The sequence below is a fragment of the Drosophila ananassae genome, chromosome XR (genome assembly GCF_017639315.1).
Source record: "Drosophila ananassae strain 14024-0371.13 chromosome XR, ASM1763931v2, whole genome shotgun sequence".
In the NCBI taxonomy this organism is placed as follows: Eukaryota; Metazoa; Arthropoda; class Insecta; order Diptera; family Drosophilidae; genus Drosophila; species Drosophila ananassae.
The window spans coordinates 16,478,130-16,493,257 of record NC_057932.1 but is presented as its reverse complement, the minus strand read 5'-3'; the positions used below and the strand labels follow the sequence as shown (position 1 = coordinate 16,493,257).

Below are 15,128 nucleotides of genomic sequence, written 5' to 3'. Positions count from 1 at the left end.
AACCAGAGTCCCCCCGTCCCAGCCACGAGTTGGCAGTTCCGGAGTGCCTTTCTGTGCTTTTCTTCCGAAACTTTCCAACACTTCTCCCCAACACTCCAGCGGCGAGCGGCGAGCGTCTCTCGCTTTTTTCCCCCCAAGCGGCCTGCGCATGCGCCTCTTGAACTATTTTGCTCTTGAATTCCCGGAAGCGTCGCCCGAATCTCGGAAATGTCGGTGAGGAAAAGTAATCCCTAGTCCCAGTGACTCCCTACTGTGTGCTTTTTTTTTTTTGTGATTTTTTTTCTTTTGGTGGATGGCAATGGTGGGCAGGAGGAGGAGCAGCCCCAGTGCAAGGGCCGAGTGCGAAGGTGCGCCGTCCTCCTGCCGCGCAACAAGCTGATCAACATCATGCCGATGATGCGGGGCCTGAACCCGCGGGAGGTGCCCTCGGGGGACTACCACGTGACGGTGGAGACCGTGGAGACGCCGCTGTGCCCGTTCGGTGAGATGCTGGCCGAGGGCGGGGAGCTGCCGGAGGCAGCAGGCAAGGAGGAGGAGGAGCTCTTGGTGGCCGGCGACATGGAGCTCAAAAGCGATCCGGAAGTCATCAACCTCGATTCGAGTTCCAGTTCCAGTTCCAGTTCTAGTTCCAGTTCTGGTTCCAACTCATCTTCGAGTTCCGGTTCGAGTTCGAGTTCGGGCACGGGTTCGAGTTCGAGTTCAAATTCCAGTTCGAATACGAGTTCGAGTTCGAGTTCCGATTCGGAGAAGAGTTCGAACAGAAGTGGCGGGGAAATTTTCGACTCGTTCGAGTTCATGGAGCGGCCCCTGAGCCCGGAGACCAGCCTGGACATGTTCCCGATGTCCTACTCGCCCCCGCCCCAGTACTGGGTGGACTACGAGTCCGACACGCCCCCCGACTCGCCGCCAGACTCCTGGATCGAGGACTACGCCTGGATGGACTTTCCGAATCCGCAGACTGCCGAGCTGAGGACCATGGAGCCCCAGAAGCCGGAGCAGGAGCAGGAGCTGGAGCAAGTGCAGCAGAAGGAGGAGAAGACACCAAAGATGCCCCCACAGCTCCCCACGAACGCCTCCAACTCCCCCTCGGAGCCAGTGTCCCCCGCCTGCTCCTCCTGCGTCTGGTGTCCCCGGAATCTCTGCGAGAACGCCCTCCGACGCATCCGGAACCCCATCACCTTCCAGGGCACCGTCGGCGACTGGCGCGGCGTGGAGGCCATCTGCATGCGGCTGCGGGACATCGAGGTGCCGGACAGGGACGGCCGGCTGGAGGCGCCCGTGACCTTCGACGAGCTGTTCGAGGTGCTGGGCCTGGAGGACGCCGCCGACGAGGAGATGCCCCAGCTGCCGCAGCTGCCCAGCCCCCTGCTCTCGCTGAGCCCGCCGGCCTGGCTCATCGGCTCCGACTTCGACCAGATGATCGCCAAGTCCAATGTGGCGGACGAGAACGACGAGATCTTCGGGAACCTGAGCGACAGCTCCCCGGACCCTGCAGAGCGCGAGGAGGAGCTGGACGTCGGCGTGGAGACCTTCGATGCCGCATGCCCCAAGGTCCTTGTTGAGCCCGACGAAGAGGAGGAGGCGGAGGAGGCGGAGGAGGAAGAGGAGGAGGAGGAGGAGTATAGCAGCGGGGATGAGGAGGAGGACTCTGCCGAGTCCAATGACGAGAATGGCTCCGACACCGAGTGGATGATGCCCGTGGACGTGGAGTCTGATGCCTCCGAGACCTAGAAGCCACCAAGGAGCAGAAGCTATAGAGCTTGGAGATAAAAAATGTCAAAATATTAAAATATTTAAAATTAAGGGGGAATAATTAAGAGAATCAATCAAAACTTCTCACGGAATAAGATTTCTCGCTTCCCTTCACATAGAATCTTAAATATTAAACAAAATATTTAACAACAAAGCTGAGAATCTTGAAAAAATATATATATATATTAATTTTTTAAAATTAATTTCTTAAAGTTAAAAGTTACAAAGTTAAAAACATTATTTCAAAGAATATCTAAAAAGAAAAGTTGATTTATAATTTGCACTTTCTACTTTTTTCTTCAATTTCACTTAAAAACTTGCTTTATTTTTGTTTTTTTTTAATTATTAATATTTCTTAACTATTGCTATTTAAACTATTATAGATATTGTAGCAAAATAATTTAAAAACAAATTAAAAACAAAATTTAAAAAATAATCAAAATATTTCAAATGAAAAGAAAGGAAAGATTTTCTTAATATTTTCTAGAAAAAGTAATTAAATTTATAAAAATTTAAACAATTATAAAAAGAAGTGTCTTAAAAACTGTTAATAATTTATTCCTAAACCTAAATTTAAAAAAAGCCAAAGAAACTAAAGAAACTTAAAAAAGAATTGTTAAGAAAATGAAACAAAAGAAACTGATTTTTTGTAAAAAAATTAAAAATTTAACTTAAATAAATAAGTTAATAATCAGAAAAACCATATTTAATAGAATATAAATACAATAAAATATATAATCATTTAAAATATAATTTATAACTTAAATATTTCTTGTAAATAATATTGTTAAGTGAAAATTAAAGGTATAAATACTTCATAAATATTTAAAATTATTTTAAGATTAAAAAAAATGAGGAAAAGGATTAATGTGTTTTCTCCCCACAGGACATCCCGCTGCACGTGGCCATGATCTCGCACATCCTGATCGCCTGGGACAGGATGCGGTGGCTGAACGATCCGCTGAAAGGACGCCTGCCAGGATTCGTCTGCTGCTGCGCCACCTGGCTGACCGGAATGGTGATTGCCCTTCCATATCCCATTTACACCAATTACGTGGAACTCGGGGTAAGTCCTTTTTCCTTTTTCCACTTTACACTTGATACTCTCCACTTTATACTCTCCACTCTCCACTCTTAACTGTTGATGTCCTGACAGCTCCTTGTTAGGTTATTATTTTGGCAGCCTGGCAACCTCCTTGCCACGCCGGTGGGGGCGGGGAGCGCCTTCCAAGCGGATCAAAGCGGACTCACTAGACCGGAAAAGCGGCACACAATTTCCCTCCCTCCCCCTCTCTCACTGACATGTGACATCGAATTTTCTGATTCTCACAAGTGGGAGAAAATCATTCCCCTTTTTTACTTTTTTTTTGTCTTTTTTTTGGCCAAGTTCTGCTCAATTTCTTGGTCGTTAACAGGGTCCTGTCATCGGCCTGCATTTTGTTGCCAAAATATTCGGCCATGCCCCCAGGTCCTGCCCCAGCAAGAGGCATAAATATTTATGGCCCATAAAGTGTTGCAACATTCTGATACACTCCTCCAGCCTCTGGCAGACTGTCAACTCATCACTGGGACAGGCCCTGGGAGTGCCTCCTCTGTGGTGCTTTTGTTGCAAGTTTTGGTCCAAAAAGAGGCAGATTGGGGAATTTCCATCTCGGGCAGAAAGTGAGCCCAGCAATGTGGGCCCAGAAGACACAACCTGGCCGAGAGAGAGCCTCGAATAGTTTTCAAATATTTTATTTCCAAGCTAAGAGGCTTAAGGTGCTATTATTTTGAAAATAAAAACGAATTCAAACACTATTCCTGATAGAAATAGAAATAATAATACGAAATACATGCCCTTTTCCTCAAATCTCAGTCCAAAATACAAAACAACTCCCCAACGACCTATCTCAATCACACTCTGATTATTCGAGGACATTATCCTCGACTCCCCATTCCTGTTCTGTATGTCCTGTAGATTTTATTTGGCAATTCAGTGGCCAGAGAATAACCTGTCACATCGAGTGGGGCAACAAGTTGCAAGAGTTGCGAGTTGCGAGTTGCGAGTAATCCTCCGGGGTGTCCTTCCGCTGCGACAGGACCTCCTCTGCTACTGCGATGCTCCTGTGCCCAGTCGCCTGTCAATAATTTCATTAATTCAATATTTGCTTATAATTTGATGGCTCCTCTCCAAAGGGAACTCCTGGGCTTATTATTCTGGGCCCTCGCCGGAGCGAAGTGGCACTTCCAAGCGGAGCCGCCCATCTCTCGTGTTTCCAACAATTTATGAATATTTTAGCATTCTATTAGAAAGACACACACACAGAATCCGAATCAGAATCCGAATCAGACTTAGACTGTAAGGATGTGTGCTGGGCATGCCAGGTCCTTGTCCTGAATGGGTCTATAAACAATTCCATGCGGACTCTCCGATTGCCAATTCGCAATTGGGCCAACTGCCCTGCTCCGCAAATCTTTCAACCTACATCCTGTTTAATAAGCAAAACTTTTCCTCCCTCAGATCCTCCGACGAAAGTCAAACACCAAAAAGTGGGCTCAGAGTTTATATTGCTAGTGGTTTATAGAGGTGTATTGGGAGTAGTTATAGGAACTATAGTTATAGGAGATATACTTTCTAGAGATCCAGATACTAGATCGGCGGAATATATCTAGACTGGATCTCATAGGTTCTAGGTTATGAGAAGTGGTAGTGCACTACTTTTGCCTGTAACATTTTATTAACATTTTTTGGAATACTTTTCACAGTTTCATAGTGAAATAGATCTATGGAACTAGTTATAGACTAATTTTTAGACAAATCATAGGTTTCTAAGAAAAGTTATATCAAAAGTTAGGCATTGTGAGTCATTCTATTATTATATTATATTTTATATTATATTTTATAGACTATAACTAAAGTATAGAACCACCTACTATCTATTTCTAGAGTACCAGACTAGTACCAGGTATCATATCGTCTATTCTTCTCTTCCAAAAGTATTAAGCGATTTCATAACTGTGGCCGGGCATTGCAAAAGTTTCTGTTTGTTTTTTGTATATTTGGAAAAGCCTGGAAAAGTGTCAGAAAGTTTTCCCACCACACACACACCTCCCACACACACACACACACAGCCCTAAACAAATTGAAAAATTTTCCATATTTCCCAACGCATTGCATTTTTTTTTGTTTTTTCACCTGGCTTCCCTTTGTGTTCGGCAGCCAAATTGATTTTTTAAGTTGTCCCCAAAAAACAAATCAGTTTGAAAGAATATCTGTGCGTCAGGGGTCAGGGGGTTCGTCTTCATCCTTTTACCTTCATCAAATGGCCAAATAAAAATTGGCAGCTGACCTGGCCAACAAATCTCCCAAATACACTTTTGATGATGTCTGCACTTTTTTGTTTGGTTTCTTATTTAAATTGGTAGCTAATTCCTAGAGGGTTTGTTGCTTCAAAAGTGGGGGGTTTTAAGTGTTTTTTCTTTAAGAATTTAAAATTTAAAATTAGGGAAGGCTTTAAAATGATAAATATTAATAAATAAATATTATAATAAATATAATTATAGGAATTATGGGAATAAAATAGGTATAATGGTGAAAAAGTTTCAACTTTCAGGTTTTAAACAGAAACAAGGCGCTCTTTTTTACTTTTATTTATTTATTTACATTTATTTTATTCTAAAATATTACTTGTATTTAATTTAAATTATATTAAACTAGCTAATTTTAATTAAACTAAATTAAACAAGTTTAAGACAAACATTTTCTTATTTATTTTCTTAAGAATTAATCCTTCTTCTAGGACTAGTTTTTTCTTTTAAATTTTCTTAAGTTTTTGTTTAGTTTTTATTTTGCTTTTATTTGTTTTTTATTTATTTTTTTTAAAGTCTATTTCTGTTTGTTTTTTGAACGGCTTGAGTTGGAATTTGAGGGGCGGCCTGGAAGTTGTGACTGTGTCCTGGCCAAGGACCTGAGTGGCCCGAAGTTGCCGCGAAATCGTTGTGTATGCAAAGGACATGCCTTTGTCTTCGAATCCTTAAAGCCCCCAACCACCAACCTCCCAACCCCCCACCACACCCCACCCCCTGCTCCTCTGCGGCTACAGTTTATTTATGTTTACCGTTCAGTTGTTGCTTCTTGAGTCCTGAGCTTGGGGTTGCTGAAGTCCTTCGTCCTGCCTTGGTCCTGGTAGCCTCGAATCTCCCCGCCCACGCCCCCGCCCACTTGCGGATATCCGGTTGCCGGCGTTGACTTTGGCGCGTAGCATCTCCTAATCCTGCCACCAGTACCAGTTCTAGTCCTTGCCCTCCTCCTTGTCCTGCTCCTAGGACCTAGACTAGGACCTCTACGCCATCCTATTTGTAGGAATTACCAAACAGAACTTGGCCGGATATGCGCCTGCAGAACCAAAATGAAATTACGCCGGCGGGTCGGGTCCTGGAACAGAAACAGAAAAATAAAATAGAATGCTTGGGTTGGAAAAACGGCTGAAAATTCCAGTCACTGCGCAAAAGAAATGTCTAGAGTAAACATTATCAAGTCCCCGGGATTGACGAGATAATATGGCCAATGGATTGCCGCAACTGGGGGGGGGGGCTCTGAGGGTCGTATATGGAGAATATAAGGCTTTTAAGGGGTAAACTATTCAAATATTATTTATTAAGAAGAGGCTTACTTCATCTTCTATTTATTAACTATTTATTATAACACTAGAGTAGGTATTGCAATCCAAAGTATATAATTTATAAAGCAACAAAGAGGCAAGTATTCAAAAATATATTAAAAACTTTAAAGACAAGAGGTTCATGGTGTTTTTGTAATATATACTACTATATATACTATAATAATATTACAGGAATGGGAATTTTCTGAAATATTAAAGAGGGATATATTTGAAAATAAATTATGTGGAAGGGGTTTATCGTACTATCTATTGTAACACTATAATGGGTTTAATCTATATCTATACCATAACTATATTATAAAACATTACAACCCAAAATATCTATTAAGAGGATAGTAGTTGTAGTAATAAGTACTAATTACAAAATACTAAGTAAGTCTAGTGGGAGCACTAGTACTAAGTAGTTTTATCCTCATAAGAACTAGAGAAATTAATTTTCTAGATTATTTAAAGGGATTCTAAGGAAGCCCTACTATATCTTTTAAAGTCTAGTATTTCTAGTATATTCCAGCGAGTCTAGTACATTTTATTGGCCATCCTGAGTAGCTCCTTTTTTGGGCCAGTGGAGATGGCCAGAGCTGCCTCCCTGGGGACAAGGGCATTCGAAAGTTGGTAACTCGTTGCAGACTTTTGGAAACTCCTTGGCCGCCCAGGATCCCGCCTAGGTCCTCCCAGTCCCTCCATTTTTGCCATTTTTTGCCATTTATCTGGCGCAGAAAGAACAGAAACTTTAAATACAATCAACTGGCCCCATTTGCCTTGGCTCGGGGCTCGTTGTAACAATTTGCAAAAATTACACATGCACACACCACAGAGCCAGAGCCAGAGACAGAGACAGGGACTACAGACTACAGACTGGTGTATAAATGAGACTTCCGCTTAAAGCGGAAATCAAATGGTCCTTTGGTCCTGTATCCCGTGCTGGTTCTGGTTCTGGTCCTGGGACTGAGACTGAGTCTGAGACTGGGCCGTCGTCTTCCTCATTATTACATATTATGATTGTAACTTTGTTAACCGGGCAGCTTGTGTCTGTGGGCGGCGAGTCCTGGCGGCGATCCTTAGCCGGAATGCTCACAAAGGCTGCGTGCAAGGATGGCAGGAATAAGGAGTAGGAGGATTGCCAGGAGTGGGAGTGCCAGGAGGAGGTCTTATTAAATTGCCATTTGCCAGGTCATAACGACGCCCCATGCAAATTGCTCCATTGTCGTCCTGCAAATGAGGCTTCGCAGCAGGCCGGGCCAGGTCCTTTCGCAGCAAACTTTATCACAAAAAAGGACAATTTTCAACTGCATAAAGTTCTGCTTCGGCAACTTTTCAACATCAACCGGATGCAGCAGCCAATTAATCAATCAATCAATCAATCAATCAATCAATTACAGAAGCGAAAACAAGTTAATGGGGTTCGGGGGCTTCGTTAGATGAAGTTCGAGGTCAAGTGGCAGGACATTCCAGACAGGATGTTGAGGGCTTTGCATTTTTCAGTATTTAAATAGATAGTTTTAATAGTTTTTAGAGTTATTAGTCATAGTTTTAATATTTTATATTAATTTATTAAGCAATTAATACTATTATTTATAGTTTTTAAGCTTGTTTCTCTAAGAAATGTTTTTAAACTAAGCTTGCTTACTTGTTTTAAGTTTATTCTTCTAATTTATCTTCAAAATATAGTTGGTATTTGCAGTATATACCATAAAATACCATAAAATAGAACTAGTTCCAGGTTTAAAGGATTCTAGTTTCTATACTTCTTCAAAAAGTCTCCCAACTCTTAACTCCTCCAACACCTTCCGACCTCTCAGACTCCTTAAAGTTATCCTTTTCTGCCCTCTGTCCACTTTAAAGCCAACTAATAGCTTCGAATTCCCCAGTTCCCCCCTCAAAATAGCGCATGAAATATGAATAAGATGAAAAGTTTCAATTAAGAAATGAAAATGTAACTCCTTTGAGTCCTGCCACAGATTTGCTTGCCGTTTGACTTTTGCTTTTGAGGTAAATTGGATTTTTTTCTAAGGACATTTCATTTCTGCAACTACTCTGCAGACTTCTAGATACCCTACCCCAGATTCTTACGCATTTACCAACACTACACATGTTTGTTTTTAGGTTAGAATTACAATTTCCCAGCCCAGAGATAACTCGGTTTCTGTTCAAACTTTTTGGCATAAAACTCTTTATGGACTATAAGTTGGCTTAGTACTTGAATTAAATTTAAGCTCCCGGGTGTAATTTCCATTTTATTTTACCCTTGAACTAATTTTGTTGCTTGGGACTTTTCTTTTCTGGTTTCTGGGACTTTTATTCTCTTTCCTTCTCCCTCCGAATGCCCCGGCTGATTGGCATTTTCAATTATTAAACAGGCAGACGTAAACTCATTTCCAGAGCAATTCACACCAAAGGCGAAGCCAAACATAGTGCTCCATTGGATAGGAGGATAGGAGGCCTTACTCCCCCCATCTCTATCGCCCTTCTAGTCCTTTGGCCCCGCCCACACATTAGGGCATAAAAATTCTTATTGGAGAATCGTGAGATTTCATCGAAACTGCAAGTGGCTCTCGTTTCTGCGATTCGTTTAACGAATTTTAATGTCCTGCTGCTCCTTGTTGTTATCCTTGTTGTTGTTGTTGCAAATTGGGTGGCAATGTCCAGGATCAGGACATCAAGGGGACAGGAGGACAGAAGGACATCGGAAGCCTGACGATTTTATGCGTGTTGCAATCGCCCGTAAGGCAATCAATTTTTATCACCACCCCTCGCTGCCCTCGCTCCCTGTCCTTGGGAGGTCCTGCCAAGCAACAGCTGGCACACGCCCACTTATGACAGAGGGGGGGGGGCAGGAGGGGTAAGGCGGTAGTCCTGGCTGAAAACAGGACTCTCCGAAATGGCAAGCGACTTTGACAAATTCCCAATTGCAGGTTGACAAAAGTGCTGCCATCTCGTAATTCACTCACCTGCTCACCTTCTCCTTTCTTGAAAGGATGAGGAAGGACACAAGAAGAAGAGAAAGACAACAAGGTGGCTTTGAGGTTAGGACGAAGCTTAGATGTCCTTAGAAATATTTTGTATACTTGTTTTTTTGGGGTAATAATAATGAAAATGTCTGAAAAGTTGAAGGAATGGTATTATGGGTTTTATTTTTGTTTAGGTATTATGGGGTAAGTTAATACTAAGCGGAGAAAAGGACAAAAGGACATGCTGACAAGGCTATAGGACTTGGAACTCTTTAGTTAGAAAACTTTAATCATAAACTGACTTGGAAAAAGATAGAGGGAGGCTATAGAAGTTAGAATAGTTATAGAACTGCTTCGCTAGACAACTTAAATCTTTGACTTTCTTGATAGAAGATAGACGGACAAGCGGACAGGCAGACAAGCGGACAGACGGACATACGGACAAGGCTATAGAAGAACTTAGAAGTCCTAGACGGACAAGACTATAGAACTTAGAGCTCCTTAGTTAGATAACTTGAATCATTGTAGATAGATATACTTGATAGATGATACCACAAAGATAGACGGACAGGCGGACAGGCGGACAGGCGGACAAGCGGACAAGGCTATAGAAGAACTTAAAAGTCCTAGAGGGATAAGCGGACAGACGGACAAGGCTATAGAACTTGGAACTCTTTAGCTTTTCTAGCTAAAATCTTGAACTTTCTTAAAAAAGCAGGAACGGACAAGCGGACAGCTTACCTAGAAGTCTTAAATCCTTAACTTTCTGGGGAAAAAGATAAACGGACAGACGGACATGAGAACAAGGCCATAGAACTTAGAGCTCCTTGGTTAGAAGTCCTTGACTTTCTTCACCTAGAAACCCCAAGCTAGAAAACCTAATCCTTCAACTTGCTTAGAATCAGATAGAACTTAGAACTCTTCAGCTAGAAGTCTTAAATCTCCAACTTACTAAGAAAATAAAAGACGGACAATCGGACTTGGCCTTAGAACCTTTCAATCTCTAAACTTTAAAAAGCAATCTCTACTTTTGTGGAAACTGGCATACAACCGCAATAGCCCCATCGATTTAAGGGATAAACCCGCTTAAAAATACGAAAAAACGCACTCTTTTTTCCGACAAAACAACAATACCCCTTGAAAGGGTATTGGAAACAAAGGAGGTCCTGGCGTATAGTATTCCTGGTAAACGTTTTACATATTGTAAAATAACAAAAAATAACAATATCAACAAATTCGGCGAAAAGACGGCTGCCAGGAGCGAAATGGAGTCGAGCGAGGGGCGTTTATAGAGTAATAATATTTTAAATAATTTTTTAAGAAGAATTTAAGGAATGATTTAAGTGGCAAGTACCACCTAACTCCCCAAGAACTTTGAGCTTAGATGTTAGAATATATCCTAGATAGATGTTATTTGAAACTTTTCAATCTCCCCCCTCTTCGCACACTCTTGTCAAATTTCTGGCTGCCAGAGGCCGTGAAATGGCAGCTTAAATTTCGTTATAATATTTATGCGTTTGCTCTTTGTTGTGTTTGTGATGTGGGAGGATGGGTGATGGGTGTGAGTGTGTGTGTGTGTGTGTGGGTGGGTGAATGAGTACCTTGAGTGCTATATGCCACACACGATGTACACAGAATATTGTACAAAATATACAAAATATACAGAATATAATATACAGTCGACAGTCGCACTTTAAAGCTTCAAATGCGGTTGGAAGCCATCGAGTTTTGGACAGGACTGGCTCTGTTCCTTAAATAGTAAGGACCTTCTCGTCCCTTTAAGCTGCTTAGTGTCCCAAATCACCTGGTTATCGGAAAATAATAGACAATCGAGTGGCAGAGAGGCTCCAAAGGAGTTCGAAAACAACTCCATTTCTGTCAACTCCTTGAGGACGATGGGCGAAGGACGAAGGACGAAGCTCAAGGACGAGTATTTGAATTCAAATGTATTCATGTATTTTTTGAGAGAAGGAACAAGTACACTTAGTCCTTTGTTGGTGGGCCTCGTTAGCCATTGTTGGTATGCCCATAAGCATAAAATATTAATAACATCAAGGACGAAAAGGACGAAGGAGGCAGGAGTCTGCCAGAGGGGATAGGGGGGGGGGGGGGGGGAGAAGCAACAAGCACACAATGGCCAATAAAAAATCACAAGCAACAAATGCAATTTTCTCATCGGAATGGGAACAGTTTTTTTTTTTTAGATTTTCTTTCTTTATTTTTTTTGTTTTTTTTTTTTATTTTTTTGGGTGAAAAACAAATACGCTGAAATGGCTTTTGATAAGCACTACCCACTACCCACTAGCCAGTAGCCAGTAGCCTTATTGCCACAGGACCTCCTCCCTCCGCCCCCCACTCCCTTTGTAATTTTCCAGCTTTTCTTGGCAGTTTCCACTTCGTTTGCATTTCCCCTGTCACTTGAAACAAGCGAAAAAAATAAAACCCACGGCCCGAAATCAAAACCAAAATCAAAATAAAAGTCTTTGGCGGCGAGTCCACTTCCTGGTCCTCCTCCTCGTCCTCCCCCTCCTCGTCCTTGCCACTCTACAGAGAGAGAAAAAAAGGGGTTCGGAATATAATGAAAACTGGAATTTTATCCTTTTTTATTAAATAATTGGGATTTATATTCATTATTTATATTCTTTATTTATATTATTTACTCATATTCAATATTTATATTCATTATTCATATTTAGTCATTAAACAATTAAAAATAATTTAAGTTATACTATTTTACAGGCATTTAATACTTATACTAAATACTCATACTTATTCTTATTATTATTCTTAATATAATATTCTTTGGATCTATATTAGTCTACTATATTTATTCATAATTTCTATATCTTTAGGTAAGGTTTTTAAAAAATTTCTAAAATTAAAGAGGTTGTTGGGGAGTTATTACGAAAATTGTTAAGAAATTGTTAAGAAAACAAGAGACAATTAACGGAATTTAACAATAATTCTTTTCTAAAATAAATTAATTATAGATATAGATATAATTATACACAATATATCCTATATATATTCTAAATATTCTTAAATATTTAAAAAAAATCTTTTCTCGAGTTCATAATATAGTATATAATAGTAATATAGTAATATTAGTAATATTAGTATATAGTAATAATATATATATATATATATATCCTAGTTCTATCTGGAAATTAAAATTATATATTATTATATTGCTTTTTTGAAAGAGTTGTTTTTTTTTGTATAAAAAGTAAATAGAATCTTAGAAAACGTATGGAATGGAATATGGAATATATTAGTTTAAATTAGCTAAATATATTATAGTTCTTATTTAAGTAAGTTTGTATATAAGTATATAATATTGTAAATAAGTTTCTAAAAAACAAAAACTAACCTTGTCAGACTAATAGACATGGAATATATTTCTAATATAATTTCTAATATTAGTTTAATAAATATAGTATAGTTATTAGTAGTATCTATTAGTCTATTATATATTCGTAGTACCTAGAAGTAGTATCTATTATTAAATATTATCTAGAGTATAGTAGAATCTAGTAGAAGTAACTAGTAGTAGTAATACCGTAAACATTTTTGTTGTATATCTTTATTTAAAATTTAAAAAACCCACCCCTTATTTCTCTCACTGTCCCTGTCTCACCTCCCCCCGCTGCTGTGTGTTTTTGTCCACTTTACGACTTTAATTATGTAAGTACATAATTGTGTTATTATCGTAAGCTGGGGTTCTCGGGTCCAGCTAAATTTTTGGGCTTTGCTCCTGCTCCTAGTCGGTGTCCTTGTCCGTGTCCGTGTCCCTGTCCGTGTCCGGGTCGTGATCTCGGTCCCTCCGGAGGGGGGGCGAGGGCGGGCGATATGTGTGTTTTTCCGTGACCCGTCTGGCCGCTTGGCAAGCATTTTACGGCCATTAAGTCCGGCAGTGTCTTTTGCCCGGACACGGACCCAGACCCGGACCCGGATAGGGATTTTTTCAGAGGCCTAAGCACTCTGGTCCGTTGTTTACATTATAATCCTGTCTCCTGCCTTCTGTCTCCTGCCTGTTGCCAGGACCTACTGGCTACTGTCCTTATCCCCGCCCCCTGGTCCTTTTGTTTTCTTATTATTTAAATTTTGAAATTTCACTTTTAATTATGCATCGAATATACATTTTTTTCTCTGCCTTTTTGAGAGGCAGGAGGATTGTGAATATTTGGAAAATGTCCTATCTCTTATTGTCCTTTTCTTGTATTTTTTTTTGCAATTATTTTCTTGCAATTATTTTCTTTTAATTACTGCTCCTGTATGCGTGCCGGAGAAGCTTCAATTCAATTATCGCTTTCAGAAATTCCCAGCAAATGAGGCTCTTCTCCCCCTCCTCCCTCCTCCAAAAGCGGGCTCAGGACATCAAATTTCAAAGAAAATGTTACAAAGAAACTCCTCTTCCTCCCACTCTCCCGGAAAATGCTGAAAAGTCAATACCTGGCGGAATAAATCGAAATAAATTTTTTAAATAATTTTATTTAAAGTCCCAAGACCTTGAGAGTCCTGGCAGTGGAAAAATGATTGCGATTCGCAACTAAAAGCTTCCAGGCTCTCCAACCATCCATCAAAGTTAATAATACTTTCCCCTACTTTCTCTCACTTTCACTTTCCCTCACTGCCTTTCATTTCCTTTTATTTCGAAACTTGTAATCATTTTCTTGGCCGAAACGGAAATAAATTGTTATTAATGCCACTGGCCTGGCCTGGCCTGGTCCGCTTCCAGAGCCAGATATTATTATTTTTTTGTCCAGAAATAAACCAAAAGAGTCGATAAATTGCTTGGCAAATTGTAAATTTTTATGTGCCACACATGGCTGGAAGGGAGGGAGTGGGGTTAGGGCCATCTTAATGGGCTGGCCACTTGTTGAGGGCTCCCTGGCTGGGTCTCTGGGCCATAAACGGTTTACGGCCCAGAGTTCCAATTGATTTGTGCCTCAAATCAAGTGCATTTGCTCCGCGAAGGTAATCATAACCGATGAGGAGTTGAAGGGCGGAAGTGGGCGGGGTAGGGTGGGGGAGTGTCCTGCCCAGGGAGTGTCCTGTCCTCCCACCTACCACCTTCTTCCCATAAAAAGGAAACGGCACGGAGATGAGCCTGCTGTGCAAAGGGATGTCCATAAAAGAAGGAAAAAAAAAAAATAATACAAATATAAACAAGGACACAAGCCAGGCCGCAGGACGAAAGGGAGGGGGAAGAGGGACAGGAGCAGGAGCAGGAGCAGGAGTTGTAACCACAAAAGTCCCCAGAACCAGAATGGAACCAAGGTCACCGAAAGGAAAGGAACGATCTGCCGGGGAATCCTAACCGAGAAGATGCCCCCAGGCCTCGTTAAATTGCGTGCAGCATCCGTTGTGCCACGCCCACACTGCCTTGCTCCGCCCCCTCTATATCTCTACCCCCTACCTACCCCCTCTCTATCCCCCTCAATGCACAGCAAGAAAAATGATTCATAACCTCCGGAATTTTCGGCCAACTCATTGCCCGGAAAAGTTTCTCGGCCCAGAAACGGCAGATCCCTGAGCTCTTTTTCTGTTTACTTTCCCGGAGAATCGCAGTTTTCTGCAATAATTATCGAAAACTAATTAGAAAGTTTGGTTTACAGGAGCGGCTGAGGGTCCTGGGGGAAATGGGCTGCAGAATTGGGGTTAATTGGGAGGAACTAGGATGTATAAGAGTGCTAAGATTTTGTAGTTTTGGTATTAAAACTAATTTTTTCTATTTTTTACTAGCTAAGTGATTCAATTTAATAGT

The 15,128-nt window shown here is 41.1% G+C and overlaps 2 protein-coding genes across 2 annotated transcripts in view; both read left to right on the top strand.

Annotated features, from left to right (window-relative positions):
• Window positions 1-15,128, top strand: part of LOC6505166 — a 52,718-nt gene that overhangs the window by 30,265 nt on the left and 7,325 nt on the right. The window contains exon 3 of the mRNA XM_032452073.2: window positions 2,639-2,818. Within this exon, the coding sequence (XP_032307964.1) occupies window positions 2,639-2,818 (180 nt within the window). The remainder of the gene's footprint in view (window positions 1-2,638; window positions 2,819-15,128) is intronic.
• Window positions 97-1,904, top strand: LOC123257640 (histone-lysine N-methyltransferase SETD1A-like). The gene is made up of 2 exons (XM_044717423.1): window positions 97-213; window positions 310-1,904. Exons 1-2 carry the CDS (start codon window positions 208-210, stop codon window positions 1,729-1,731), a joined length of 1,428 nt encoding a protein of 475 aa, XP_044573358.1. The 5' UTR covers window positions 97-207; the 3' UTR covers window positions 1,732-1,904.